General features: G+C 37.3%; 1 protein-coding gene across 4 annotated transcripts in view; it reads right to left on the reverse strand.

Annotated features, from left to right (window-relative positions):
• Positions 1–15,431, reverse strand: part of LOC149575029 (RNA polymerase II C-terminal domain phosphatase-like 1) — a 63,338-nt gene that overhangs the window by 12,410 nt on the left and 35,497 nt on the right. For all 4 annotated transcript variants that reach the window (XR_016360120.1, XR_016360119.1, XM_089814890.1 and 1 more), the window contains exons 5-7: positions 682–752; positions 461–566; positions 263–343 (exon numbers count right to left, since the gene is read on the reverse strand). Coding sequence is in view for 2 of the 4 variants with exons in the window: in XM_089814890.1 (XP_089671016.1) it covers positions 263–343; positions 461–566; positions 682–752 (258 nt within the window). In the remaining 2 variants the exon portion in view is untranslated. The remainder of the gene's footprint in view (positions 1–262; positions 344–460; positions 567–681; positions 753–15,431) is intronic.

A 15,431-nucleotide genomic window follows, 5' to 3' on the forward strand; every position in this document is an offset into this window, starting at 1 on the left:
GTACTTCAGTTCTACTTAACTTTGTTACATCTTGACTATCAAACCAGAAAACAGGCACATGGGACAAGAATGGACAGGTTACTACACAAAATATTATGCAAGGTTTTAATAAATCTATCATCATAAATATAATCAACAATGCAAATCATTATTGGGTACCTTCTTTTCACACTCAGAAATATTAGTTTAACAGACAATTAAGATTTCATTAGAATACAAAGTAAAATGTACAAGAAGAATGTTAAAGTGTACAGATATATACTTGTGGATTAAGTCGCCTTTCTACCTCAGAATCAGCCATGCCCTCTGGCAATGGTAGATCCCTATTCAAATTTGGATCATCCTGATGCATATCACCACAATATCTTATTTGATGTTTAATAAGTGATTACAACAAAACAATATTATCAAAGAACTTTGTAATTCAGTAAAAGTTAAGCCAGGTTATAAGATTATTTACATCTGACATCAAATAATTGCTGACATCAGGTGCAGCAGGAAGATTCTTTGTATCAGCTTCATAAAAAACTTCATTAATTTTTTGCAGAAGGCCATCATCAAAGTCTCTGCCATATATGAGCTTTAAGGTTAAATGATATCAAGTAATTACTTGCAAAACATACAAACAAACAAATAATTGTTAAGAAACTGTAATGCAAGCAACAAGTCCGCGCAACTCACTTGAAAAATCCCCCCCGTACATTACAAGCAACATTTCTTGCAACACATAATACTGGTACAGCTGAACTAGTCTGCAAAGCCAAAAAGATAAATTAGTAAAATTATTAAAAATAGTGCTCAAAAATGAGGTATGTGTGTGCCTTTTTTTTCTCTTAACAAAATCTTACCAAATTGACAACTTTCTTTACATTTCCCCTATCATTTATAAGCTAGACATATCATTTCAGTGGTATTCTGATAACGAGTTTTAGCTCATCTCAGAAATAAAGACAGTAGTATAATTATGAACCTCTGCATATTCCTCCCAAGACTTATTCTAAAAACCTTTCAGTGGCCAAATATTAAGATTTAGTCTTTAGTTTTTAATTTCACTTATAACCCCTCAGATTGGCATTGAATTCTTACTCAAAGTCACAACATAGCAAGCTAATTGAACATTTTGGTCGTTTTAATTATAAATGCAGAACTGTTCAGATCTTCAGCTATGCAATACAAAACTATTTATTTTTTCTACAGGTATTTCTCCTTTCAGTACAGAGCTATTTCATAGGTATCTATCTTTGGATCTTACTCTCTGCAAATCAATGCATGTGTGTTTAACACATTCCACATTCTATGATATATTTCAGCAACACAAATGCTGAATTCCGGCAAAGAAATAAATCCTCTCATACCTTTTCAATATATCAATGCTTCATTTACATGCCTATATCATTTATGAATTAAAGTATAACATTCCTTTATCCAATGGAGAAGAGTGACTGAGATTTTTCTTCGAATTTTTATTAGTTTATTCTCGTCCAGTATACCACTTCAGGTCAGCAAAGATTGAAAACATCTCAAAGCTACAAGTTGCAACATGGATAACTATGAAAATAATTTACTTCATTATTTAAAATACTACTGCCAGAAATTTAAACATGCAGTATCCAATATGATTCAAATGTATTTGTGTGTTTGCATCCAAGCTACTTGCTTGATTATCGCAACCACGACAACAAAGGAATCTTTGATTATCCCCTGTAGAACTGAACCCTTCTTCAATGTCAATATAAGGAAACTAGTGACCATTCCCCTTCTTGAAGACCAACAAAATTATTATTGCTTGGCCATATAAAATTATCAGAAATCTTAATCTCAATTATTGTAGAGATCTGAAATCATCTCCCCTTGCTCTAGCAACCGACCCTCTTAATGCAAGGAAAAATAAAATATTTTTGTAGGAAGAACTGTGTTTGTGAGATAAAGAAAATATATACTATGACAAAATCCTAATAACATGGAAGCCATCTCCTTTTTTCTTCTTTATTTCAAATGAACAATTAGACAAAAATTCCAGAAACATATTTTATTACTTTAGTTTTTGAAGATTTTTAGATGACAAGAGGGGGGGTGAATCAGCAATCACAAAAACTTAATTGTTCTTATCTTTAATCCTTCAAATCATATCCAAACCAATTAAGTTGAAATCAGTTGAGTTGGCCAAAGACCAACACAGACAACAATCTCACACTCAAAACAGCATATCTTCACTTGCAGAGTAAACCAACATAAGATATCTTAACTGGAACACTGCACAGACATTAGAAATATGTCCATGAAAACGCACAATCTGAAATGTTAATTCAAGGCATTCTCCCAACCTGTCCTAATTGTTCCTTACCATCAACAAATAACAAAACAAAACTTATTCTTCTGAACTTTTATGGACCACAAAATATGATAGTACGACATATGCAGACCATACATTACAACACTAAAACTGCAAGCCATCCAAATTTTATGTAGCGAGATGCAAAACACCTTCTTCCATAAGGACTTCAAATACTCTTTCCTACATATTCTACTCCCATCTTTCAAATACATTGCATACTGACATCGGTTTGGTCTGATCAACATATTGGGTTGGATTGATCCAGCATTGGTTGATCAGCATATTGAGGCCCCAATTCAGAGGGGATAGAAGACCCTCATGAAGCAGCCCGACACAGCATTATGCCATTTGCACACTGGCCAAGCAGATTAAACAGAGAGGCGCACAAATCAGGAATGTGGTGGCATGGGCAAACTTGAAGCAGGCTCTGCAAGCAGAGTATGAACAAATTCTCTGAAGGCTGAATGAGAATGCTCAAAGGTAGGAGCCAAGGCATGGACGCATACAAAAGGCCAGACACAAACACGGAAGGAGGAACATGTCACTCCGTGCAAGGTAACCTGGTGGAAAATTGAAGAAAATTCTGTGCCCCTTTGAGTTCTGTCTTCGGTAAAATTTGAAGAACCCTTGCTCAGGGTATATGAAAGTTGTAAATGGGTGGGTATAGGTTATGTCTTTATATTTTATATGGTGAAAAATAAATTGCCGCTCAATGTATTGTGGTGGGATGTTTATGTAAAGGAAAATCTGTAACGGCAAGCCGGTGATAGCACTATGTAAGGATGATTTTTGGGTTTGGTTTGCGCTCCAAAAGTGATTTATCGTGTTGTATGATGATCTCTAAAATTACTATTTAAAAATGGTGTACTTACTTTTTAAATATTAATAAAAATACTTAAAATTACCAATCAAAATTATTTATTATTTTATAAATATCATTGTCATAATATTATTTTAAGATTATTCCTACCAATGTTGTTCTTATGTACTCCATAATATTCTTATTATTATATTGTATCTATTTATTCAAGATAAATAGAGCTGGCCAGTGCCAGCTCCCATTATATTCCCCTTTTAAATGAAGTTCTCTTCTCCCTTTTTATAAATGCCTTTTGACCCTTCTTTAACTTACTAAATTTGATTATGTTATAATTGTTATGGAGAAATTGGGTAGCTAGGAAGTTTGGTGTAACCGAGGGAAGTTATACAGGTGTGATGGTTCACCTTGCACCCCCTCAAGTACTCTATGTATGAATCCTCTTCATCTGAAAGGGCATGTTGTGCATTGCAAATGTAACCTTGTGTCAATGAGTAGTGAATATAAAGTTATACAGGTGTGACGGTTCACCTTGAACCCCTCAGGTACTCTACGTATGAATCCTCTTCATCTGAAAGGGCATGTTGTGCATTGCGAATGTAACCTTGTGTCAATGAGTAATAAATATATAAGTTGCTTCTAAGTTCTCCACATTTCTTGTATTCTAAATTTATGCATTAGTTCTTGTTACTCTGGGAGGGTAAACATTTGGTGTCGTTGCCAAGGAACAAACCCAAGTCTCTCGCGTGATAGGCGGGAATACTCACCACTATACTACAACGGCTACCTGTTACCCCCGAAGGGTAAACAATAATTTTATTTATTATTTTAAATTTTAAATTTTAATTATTATTTTTCTTTTATATTTCGAATTTTTATTATTATTAATTATTAAAATCTATTTCAAAAAAGGGACATCACATTATTAGTCTTAGTAATGTAATATTACTAGTAATTATATTACTTTATCAATATCATGGAAATTTTAATATTTTTATCGATAAATGGCTAAGGCCTCGATTAATTATTATTATGTGTTGAAATTAATTATTAAGTTCGAGTAGACTAGAGCCCAAGACCTTCCACATGAGAGGCTCACAAGTTAATGTTGTCTTGTAGGCTCTTGCCTTGTCAATATCATTCTTATTATAATATTATTTTAAAATTATTCCCATCAATGTTGTTATTATTGTACTCATATATTCTTAGTGTTGTATTATTTCTTCACAAGATAAATAGCTGGCTAGGGCCAGCTCCCATTATATATTACTGTTGTATTAGTATTAATTAAATTTATACTCAAATTGTAATGCTTCCAAATGTTGATATAGCTGACTGCGAAGCTGATATCAGACCTAGCAATAGAGAGGTAGATGAGGTTGCCTACTAGTTGTGTAATGACCCTTACTATAAAGGCCACTGAAACCCTCAAACTGGACTTAGGAATTTTGTCAAACAGTTGGCATGTAACCGAATAAGGCTGCAATATTACTAATTGTTGTACAACGAAACCTCAATATATGATGCCAATAATGTATGAACAACAATTCCAGATTATAACACTACCAATCTAAGAGATAGATGACAATATGAAACTCAAATATGAAGTCCAATGCAATTCTGATTTTATGACAGCAAATAGAACTGATTACAATGACAGACTGCACTTCTAATACATCAAGCTCTTGACAATGCAATGTTATGACATGAACAATAACCCAGTTCAGATTTGGAATGCAAATGACGAAACTTTTACAAATCACTGGAAATAACTATTTATGCAATGACAGTGCTGACTGTTCTAATCCATAACATGCAATATTTTGGCAATCAAAACTTCAGTTTGTGCAACTGGAATAGCTCCAATTTTGCCGGATATGAATGCTGAATTAATGCCACACGAAGACCTCACAATCTGCCCCAAACCGACTCACAAATTGCTGCTGCTGCCCAACTGACAGGGCCGTACAGGTACGGCCTGGTACGGCTGCTAGATAAAAATATTGCAGCATTTTTTTGTCACTCCAAAAGCAATAAATCTGGGCGCCTAGGGTTGCTGAATAACCCCCTAAAATATGAAATTCATCCGTCAAGCCAATTAGGAGTTATGAGCAAAAACGTGGGTCCAAACCTTGGACTGGCAGTCTGAAAATAATGCACAACTGTGTCTTCAAACCCTGTTAATCAATCCACAAATGCTAGGGCACAACTGAAACCCTTATTCCAACCAAAGTAAACCCTTATAACTGAATCTCAATGAAGTCCAAATGAGATGGCTGAATTACCAACTCCTCAATTGCAACAATTCAAGTGATATTTCACACCCTCAAAGTCGCCAATCCAAGGGAGTGATTCGTTCCCAAAGATCAAATAATAATTTGCAGACCCAAGAGACTACAAATTTGCTCCACAATGGAAGAAGTAGAAGAAATCTCAAATCCAAGCATGTCCAAAATGAGAGGCCCAGCCCTCTATTTATTCACTTTTCTAAGAAGTTGCTAGAACTTCTAGAAACATCCTTTATAAAATCTCATTATAATGCACTTTTTCTAGAACTTCTAGAAACATCCTTTATAAAATCTCATTATAATGCACTTTTTATAATAAAGTAATTTTATAAAATAAAAAGTGCAACTCAACTTAAAATTATAACATGTAGGCCCCAATAACACATAATAATAAAATATAACCTCTTAACACTTCTTCAAGAGCAAGATATGACCATCTGATCCGCAGAATTGACTCTCTCTCCACATCATTTGCCTACGAGAGTCTGGAATAGGCAAAATCCATGATCAATGTCATGTCGAACTAAAGAGGGGACATTACAAGTTGCTTGTATGTAGCATCATCAATGGAAGGAGAATCAGACTTTGCTGATAACTTGAGACCTTTCTCCATAGGTGTAGATGCAAGTTTGCAATCCTGCATATGGAATTTGTCTAACAGGGCCCTGGCACATTTGGACTGAGAGATGAATATACCAGAAGATTGTTGCCAAACTTCAACACCTAGGCAATAATGCATGAGCCCAAGGTCACTCATATCAAAAGACTGGCATAAATTAGGTTTGATTCCCTAAATCAAAGATGCCAAACTGCCAATGATGATCAGATCATCCACATAAATACCCAGAAGGATGATGTCACTGTCAGTAGTCTTGATGCACAAATTTGAATCTAAAGAACTGCTCTTAAAGCCTTGATCACTGAGGTAATTATTAATTTTTATGTACCATGCCCGAGGGGCCTGCTTCAAGCCATAGAGAGCTTTTACCAATCTGAGAACCTAATGGTCTTTACTAGCAACCTTGAAACCAGGAGGCTACGTCATGTAGACCTCTTCATGGAGATCACCATTCAAAAAAGCACTCTTGACGTCCATCTGATGGACCTTCAAGCCAAATTGAGCTGCCATGGCTAGGACTAATCTGATGGTGCTCATCTTTGCAATAGGAGCAAAGGTCTGCTCATAATCAATGCTCTAACGCTAAGAAAAGCCCTTCACCACTAAACAAGCTTTTTACTTATCCAAAGTACCATCCGATTTGTATTTGATTTTGTAGACCCATTAGCAGCCAATGGGTTTCTTCCCTGGTGGAAGATCAGAAAGGACTCAAGTATTGTTCTTCAACAGTCTCTAGTGTTCAGATGTCATGGCATGTTCCCACTCTAGAATTCCTTTAGCCTCAGAATATGTTTGAGGTTCAAACACACTGTGAATGTTGGCCATGAGAGCAAAGTTAACAGAATCTATAGTTTTGCTCTTTTTTTCCGAGCAAATTTCCCATCAATGAGCTCATCATTACGAAGATTAGCACCACTTAGGCCGAACAAGAGAATGACCAACATTAGTACCAGGAGATGCTTGATCAGTAGAATCTATATCAGAAGAATCTAGATCAAACTCAAGTGAAGCATCTACAAAACGAGGTGATCCTACAAGAGAAGCCGAAGGTGTCTGTATAGGTATCACTGGTATAACTGGAGCTACAGGAGTTACTGGAGCCCTCCCATTAGGTGGACCGCAAATCATGAGCCTGCATAGGCTAGTTTGTTGGATTAGGAATAGGAGAAACAGGCATGAAAGGTCCTCGCTGCTCATCAAAGACTACATCACGATTGTAGATGAGACGAGATGTCTAAACATCGACCAAGTGGTAGGCTTTGTGAAGAATGCTATATCCGGCAAGCATGAGTTTCTGACTCCTGGCATCGAACTTGGTGGATGAAGCATCAGGGATCCAAACAAAAGCAAGGGAGCCAAAAACCTTCAGGTGACTGATTATGGGCTTGCAACCTTACCAGGCCTCTTCCGGAGTTTTACCTTTGACCGCCACTTTGGGTGACTGGTTCAACAGATAAATTGCAATGTTAACCGCTTCGAAACATGTCTATGTTCGAGCATGGATCGAGCCATCTCGGTGATTGTCTTGTTGCTACATTCAACTACATTGTTCTATTGTGGCATGTGGGGTGTGGTTAATTGGCATTTGATGCCATGTGTATCCAAGAAGCTAGAGAAATCATTAGAACAAAACTCCCCCCATTGTCTGATCTAAGAGCAATAATAGATTTCCCAAACTCTTTTTCAACTTAAGGTTTAAACTTCTGAAATACAGAAAATGCATCTGATTTCTTTTTAAGGAAATACACCCACATTTTTCTACTGAAATCATCAACAAACAACAAAAAATACCTGGACCCAATAATAAGAGTGGCCATAGAGCCGCAAATATCAACATGAACAAGCTAAAGTGCCTGAGAAGCTCTCCATGAATTGCCACTGGTGAAAGGTGTGCGATGTTGCTTCCCAGCCTGGCATGTGTCACAAACTCCAAGCTATTGAGTCTGAATCTCTGGCAATCCAAGAACAAGCCCATCCCAAGCAAGCTGTGAGAGATAATGCACATTTAAGTGCCCATATTGTTGATGCCAAAGTGTGCTAACAGACGACCGTCGAGCAGCCATAGCTAAGTCATGATAATCACCAGAATCAGTAAGTCTAAAAAGACCATGATCCTCAAGACCCACTGCAATAGTAGACTTAGTTGCCCGATCAATGATGGTGCACTAATGTGAACTAAAGGTGACTGGCAAGTGTAGAGAATGTCACAGCAACTAACTGACTAAGAGTAGATTTAGTTCCATCCCTAGAACGTAGTACACATCAAGAAATATGAGATTACTCCCAACAAACGAAATCTGAATAGTCTTTACCAACAACCGTGTACTCTTCTCCGCCACCAAAAATAATAGTTTGAATAAGGTTGGTAGTTAGTAAACCAATCTCTGCGGTGAGTGAAATGACGAGAGCCACCTGAATCAATGTACCAGGCAGATGACTTCACATGATCTGCAAGTCTTTTAAACATGAAGGCATAAAAGGCAAATTCCGCCTGCTCAATGTGCTTTGCATTGTTCGCTTTGGGTTGCGAACCTAATTGCTTAGACTGTGCAGCTAAGCATTTCCGACATTCAACCTTCATGTGTCTAAACTTGTGGCAGTAGTTGCATTGAATGTTCTTCTTTCGAGAACTATTTGATGCTGGAGCAAAAGACTTCTGCTGAGATGGCTGCTAAAACTTGTTTTTATCCTTTTGAAAGGATTTTGCAGCAAAGGCTTACTCTGGGGAGGTGGAACTGGAGCTGCTATCGAACTGTTGTTTCCACCGATCTTGCTGAAGCAGCAGTGTGCAGAGATTAGTGAAATTCAAATCAACACCAGAAGATGTGATGTTGAGAGTCTCGATAAAATGCTCATAAGATTTTGGTAAACTACGAAGAGTGATAACCACAATATCCTCTTCCTCCATCTTGCGATCGATGGCAAGTAACTGATCACGAAATTCCTGAATCCGATTCAAGTGTGCCTGGAGCAAGGTGCGTTCATCCATGACAATAGAAAATAGAGTGTGAATGCTCTACTTTTGTCAGAAGTCTCATAAAGACCTTTGAGATGTGTCCAGATCTTGGTAGCTATCTTGTCGGATGGAATCTGAGAAAGTTGATCATCAGCCACGGATAATTTGAGAAGCATCACTGCCTCTCGATTATTCAGATCCCATGTATCTTGATTAGGACCCAGAGAAGTCGGACGCTTCGTAACACCCAGAACAAGTTAATCAGTGTTTCGATATTCAAAAATTGCGATGATCCATTGCTTCCAGGTGCCATAATTTCAAACATTGAATTTGGAGTTATGCTCAAGTAGAATGTTTGTTAGAGATGCCATGGCACATTTTCCAATGAAAACTGTGAAAATCTATGAAGGCACATTCTTCGAAGCAAAAAAAGGGAAGACCCAAAAAAATAGAGGGACCCAGAAGAGAGCTCCAAAAACCCAGAAAGAATATGCTTTCGTTTTTTGGATCTGCTGGCTCGAAAATCGAGGCACCCATAAAAACGGACAACCCAATTGGGCTCTCGAAAAACCCACCAAGAATCTGAAATCAAAATATTTTTTCAAGCTCAAAAATTAGGGTGTCGAGCTAAAAAACAGGTCGGTAGCCATGGAGGTTAAAAATAGCAGAGAAACGGTGGTTGCAAGCAGAAGAACTATCTGATTTTGTTCAGAATAGAGGTGTTTTTGTCTGAGATAGCATAGGTAATGAAATTTTGGCAAAGCAAACTATGATTTCACCCTCAAAAATGCTTTGTTTGGCAAACCTGTGACCTCAGGAAAAACACGAGTTGTAGGGCAAAAACGCGAGCTTTTCCAAGGTTTGAATGTCGCGATTCACAGAGAAGTGTGATGTGCAAAGAAATGCCCAAGGAAAAAACGATCTAAACTTGTATGAGTTGCAAGAGAACAATCCAAAAAAACTGCAATTTTGGAGACTGACGTGAATGTTGCGATTTGAGAGAAATGTATGGAGAAAAATCGAGAATTTTAGACCTAGCCAAGATTGGAGTGTGCATAGATGATTTCCTCAAAAAAAAACCCCTAAACGGGATTCAAAAATAATTTCTCAAGGTAGAAACCCTAGGCAGGTTGTAGAGAAAAATATTCGGAAATAATTTTTAAATTTTAGAGTAGATAATTTCGAAAGAAATTATAAAATTTTCGAAAAGATTTGAAGTATTGGCTCTGATACCATATTACAAGGAATTGGTAAATATTTTCTTGTTATTAACAAAGATTGAAAGGTCTATATATACAAAAGAATAAAACGATGTTTCCTTAGGAAACGATCGTAAAGAATAGAAACATTATATTCTAGAAAGCAAAAAACGAAAGCAAACTAAAGCTAACCAGATATTTACAATAGATAGCCATTAACTAATAATAGAGGACTTATCTATTATTGTAATAGTAATTATAATATTATTAATTATAATATTATTGTACTCAGAGAGCCCATTTGCAGTTTAGTGGTGAACTTGGGTGACCTCTATACAGGTCTTAAGTTCCACTCTCACCTACTAATATATGTGGCTTGGCCCACTAATATTAATATATATATTATTATACAATGTGTTGTTATATGACTGAAATGTTAGATTTAGTTGTAAAGCCACCCAAGATCAACGCAATTAGAGGAAAATGAGACAAGAATCAATACATAAACAAAATTCAGCACTCCCTTAGCACTCAACTGGCACTCATGAACAGATGGACTACTGAAGTTAGCAAAGGAGAGATAAGGGTTGTTTATATAGAAAAATAGAGGCAAGTAAATCCAATAGGAATTAAAACTCCCAACAGCCCAAAATAGGACAAAGCTTTACCTATTTGGTAAATGTCAAATACATAGTTATGCCAACTCGAGTGAAGACAAGAAAATGATTATGAGAAGTGGCAAATAAGTCCAAAAGAGGGTGAGACCATAATTATAGGAATTTGTGAGTCCTAAGCCAACTCTAGGCTCCAAAGCTTTTTTTTTTTCTCTAGACTCGAACTTGACCAAGTCCTGCTAGGACTCGCTTGACTCTACAAGACCCACAGGCAGGACTCTCTTGAGGCCAACAAATATATGAAGTTAAAAATAAACATTGTTTTTTGCTTTTACTCACCTTTTGGTTTATTTCCCTTGTCTAATGCCTAAAAAAGCCATTCCATTACTTGCAAACACAAAGAAGAGAGAAAAGGGCTTGAGAGAAAAATATTGGTGCTTTACAAAATAGATTAGCAAATCGATTAGCTTTCATATATTGATTGATGATTGTTTGTGCAAGTTGGTAGCTTGCGTTCACACACTGAGAGGAGCTAAAAGAAGCTTTGGAGGAGGCCACTACAAATTTGAGTTGTATTTCAATTTTTTGAGTAATTTAATTTCAGTTGTATCTCTATTTTTTGAGTAATTTAATTTGAGTTGTATTTCCAATTTTCGAGTAATTTAATTTGAGTTGTATTTTCATTTTTTTAACAATTGTAAAGAGGTAAGTTGAGTTTTTTTTTGTTGCTGTCCGGAATTTTTTTATTCATGATCATATTTCAGTTCTCATTTTGTTTAAATTTGTTTTTGTCTTTAGATTTGTTCCATTTTATGTTGATGAAAAACTTCAAAAGTAAGAAGCCCTAGTGTTTGATTTTCTTTAATGTAGATTTTTTTTTTGTTTTATTTATGATATATTGCAGCAGCAGAATAATGTCTATTTGACGGTAGGTCAATTAGGCATCCATTTAACCCAGATGCAGACCCTATTAGCATAGCAAGGGTTAATTAAGGCTTGGTGTTGATTTTAAAAGGATCACTGCAAATGCATTGGCGTTGCCTGTGTGGTATGGGTTTTTCAAATGCAACAATCTATCTTGCATTTATATTGAGAATGAGGTAAGGAGAGAGACATGCCCCTTCATGGGACATGTCAATTCATTATTGTGAGACAAATATAATAATAATTGACTATCTATATAAATATATATATATATCGTCAATAGTCTCATAGGATTATCCGACAAAAGCTACACAACATCAATAGTTTCTCTTAGCTAGGGAGGATTAAAAACAAGATTACCTTAATGTAAAAATCAAGAATGGCAAGTTTTAAGGATATCTTTGATCAAAAGATATCCACCATTTTAGATATAATCTCTTGATACAAGAATAGTGGCCTCTTGAATGTCAAGTTACATGACATTCACCAAGTACTTTGAGTAATGAGTAATGGCCTCCTGAATGTCAACTTGCAAGATATTCACCAAGTACTTTAAGTGATGCAATGCAAGGTAGGAGAATCCCCAAAGGAGATGTCCTAGCCCCCAGCAAATAACCACACAGTGGAAACACAACAACGACGTAAGATCTAATACCAAATCACAACTCTTTATTCATAAAACGATTGTTTACATGCAGTATGCCTCACTGTAAGGCCTTCCAGGTTACGGCCAAAATACATCAACAATTACAATAAAAGTTCAGCAAGATCTCGCAAGATCCAAACCACTAGCTAGCCCAGATTTGCAACCTAACAGAGTAACTCCAAGAAGAGTTTAAACTTGTGCTCGCAAGCCACCAAGCAGCCGTCTTGTTTCCCAAGCCACACTTAGCTTCTAGCTCCGTTCAAACTTCACTCCTCTTCTACTCATCTTCTCCTTGCTGGATGATATCTCCCAAATCTTGATGCCTACAACACTACCCAACCCTTCATTAAATATTTACTCTCGAGCCACCAGTCGGCTTGCAACAAACATTAAATGCCACGAGACGGCTTGCACAAACATTAAATGCATGACAAAATTAAATACTTACGATAGGCCCCCAAGTTCACAAAGCATAACTAACTCATAAGACCACATAAGAATAAGCGCACTTATACTTAGGATAGGCCAAACTAACACATTAGACCACATAAGAATACACGCACTTAGACATAGGTCCACTTGCTATCGCTCTATCCAAATCCAAGAGCGCACACACCAACTCCCTTGGATCGAAGCTCACGAATACAAACTCCAAGGTCTGCCAGTAAATAGGAACACATTACCAGCAACCACAAAAATGGTTCTAACTCCAAGACAATGACCCCAATCATCATGAGCACTTAAGGAAAGGTTCCCCAACATGCCTCAACCAGATCCCCAACTGCACAAATCATAACTCCACAAACTCGAGCACAAAGCCCTTGCATACAAGATTGTTGACTTCCCTAGGATGCTCCTACATCAAACACCCAAGGTGACAAGAAAAGATGTTCTTAATAGCTGGAAGAACATCTTTTAGGGTTCAATACATAAACTTTGAACTAGTTCTTCACATACATGTCCTCCACCGCATCAACTTGTACACTCTTGCCTTTGTTCTCCTTCTGCAACTATCATCTTCGCATTTGTCTTCAGTGTATAATAGGTTTTCTTTCCACGCTGATCTCCAACCTTCTCAAAATCCTTCAACTCAACTCGGCTCCCAATACTCAAGTTCTTCCTACCAAGTTCTTCATTCTGCAAAGGAATCAAGGAATGCTTCCTATCACCTTTCTCAATAGTAATCACATTCTTGACACAATCATGCACAACCCTCCAATCATACTGCTAAGGTCTACTGAGTAATATGTGACAACCACTCATGTCCACAATATGACACAACACTTGATCCTTATACTGCCCAATTTGGAAATCAACAAGACATTGCTCCCTCACCTCCAAAGCATGTTCGTCTTGTAACCAGCCAATCCTATAAGGACATGGATGTCTTACCCTCTACAAACCAAGTTTCGAAATCTTCAACAACTAGGTTATCAGTACTACCGCCATCCACAATCGCATTACAAATTTTACCTCTAGATCTACAATGATTCTTGAACAAATTCCTTCTCTGACAAGGTTCCAATGTCCTCTTTCCAAGCAACACTCTTCGAATCAGCAAGTTATCCCCATCCTGCTCAGGTTCATTCACCAAGTTTCCGACCTCTTGCACCACAATGGTTCTTTTGTCACCAGCCTTAGAACATTCAAAAGATCTGTGACCTTCTTCACCACATCTATAGCAAGTACCCTTAAATGCACCTTTGTCTGTCCTCTTCCTCTGTTCAACAAGTTTTGGTTCATCTTCAACAATTTGTATGTTCTTCACCAAGTGATCCTACTTCTCCTTCCCTTGAGGATTACCTTGATGTCTCCTCTTTAGCTTCTCTTCTGCTCTCAAAGCATATTGATGAGCATCCTCAACCGAAGCAATATTCAGCATACCAATCTCATCCTGAATATTGAATCTCAAACCATTAATATATCTAGCCACCTTCTCCTTAGACAATTCTCTATGTCTAGACCGAATAGTCAGCTTGTAGAACTCCTAGTATAATCCTTTACAAACATATCCTTCTACTTTAGATTCTGCAACCTCTTAAACAACTCAAGGCCATAATCAACAAGAATAAACTTAGCCTTCAATTTAGTCACCATCAATCTCCATCTAGTGATCTTCATTTCACCTTCCTCTTCTCTATCTCGTTGCAATTCCTTCCACCATAAAGCAGCATGTCCTTTCAACTTAGTATGTGCCAACCTCACTCTGAGTGGATATTCAATATCCTCTAACTCAAAGTAGTCATCGAATTCGCCAATCCAATCAATCAAGTCTTCAAGATTCAAAGTACCTAAAAAATTAGAAACCTTCATCTTATGCTTCAGCTTCAACTGAGATCCAGATCTATCAAACCGACCAGCCCTATTTCCCATAGGTCTCTCAACTCGACCAGTTCTATCTTCACCACTTGATCTAGCAACCTCAAAGTCTTCAGCAACTTCCTCATAACCATCTTTGGTACCCATATGCCGAGGTACACCACCTATAGCACTTATGATCTCCACGATCATATCACTCTTCATCAACATCATCTTAGATATGAATTTTGCTTTAATCTTCTCTGAGATCCTTGCTTCCACAGCATCAAAGAGATCTTCAATCGCCCTAGGGTACAATTGTCACAGAGGCATCTTCCAAGATCTTCGCAAACCCTCTGCAACAAATCTGCAAATCAACCAGATCCAACCTCTGCTCTGATACACTTGACGCAGTGCAAGGTAGGAGAATCCCCAAAGGAGATGTCCTAGCCCCCAACAAATAACCACACAACAGAAACACAACAAAAAGTAAGATCTGATACCAAATCACAACTCTTTACTCATAAAACAATTGTTTATGCAATGTGCCCGACTGTAAGGCCTTCCGAGTTACGGCCAAAATACATCAACAATTACAATAAAAGTTCAACAAGATCTCGCAAGATCCAAAACCACCAGCTAGCCCAGATCCGCAACCTGGTAAAGAACTCCAAGAAGAGTCTAAACTCATGCTCGTAAGCCACCAAGAAACCTTCTCGTTTCTCAAGCCACACT

This window comes from Cupressus sempervirens, chromosome 2, assembly GCF_028749045.1.
Source record: "Cupressus sempervirens isolate cs-2001-9-10 chromosome 2, ASM2874904v1, whole genome shotgun sequence".
In the NCBI taxonomy this organism is placed as follows: Eukaryota; Viridiplantae; Streptophyta; class Pinopsida; order Cupressales; family Cupressaceae; genus Cupressus; species Cupressus sempervirens.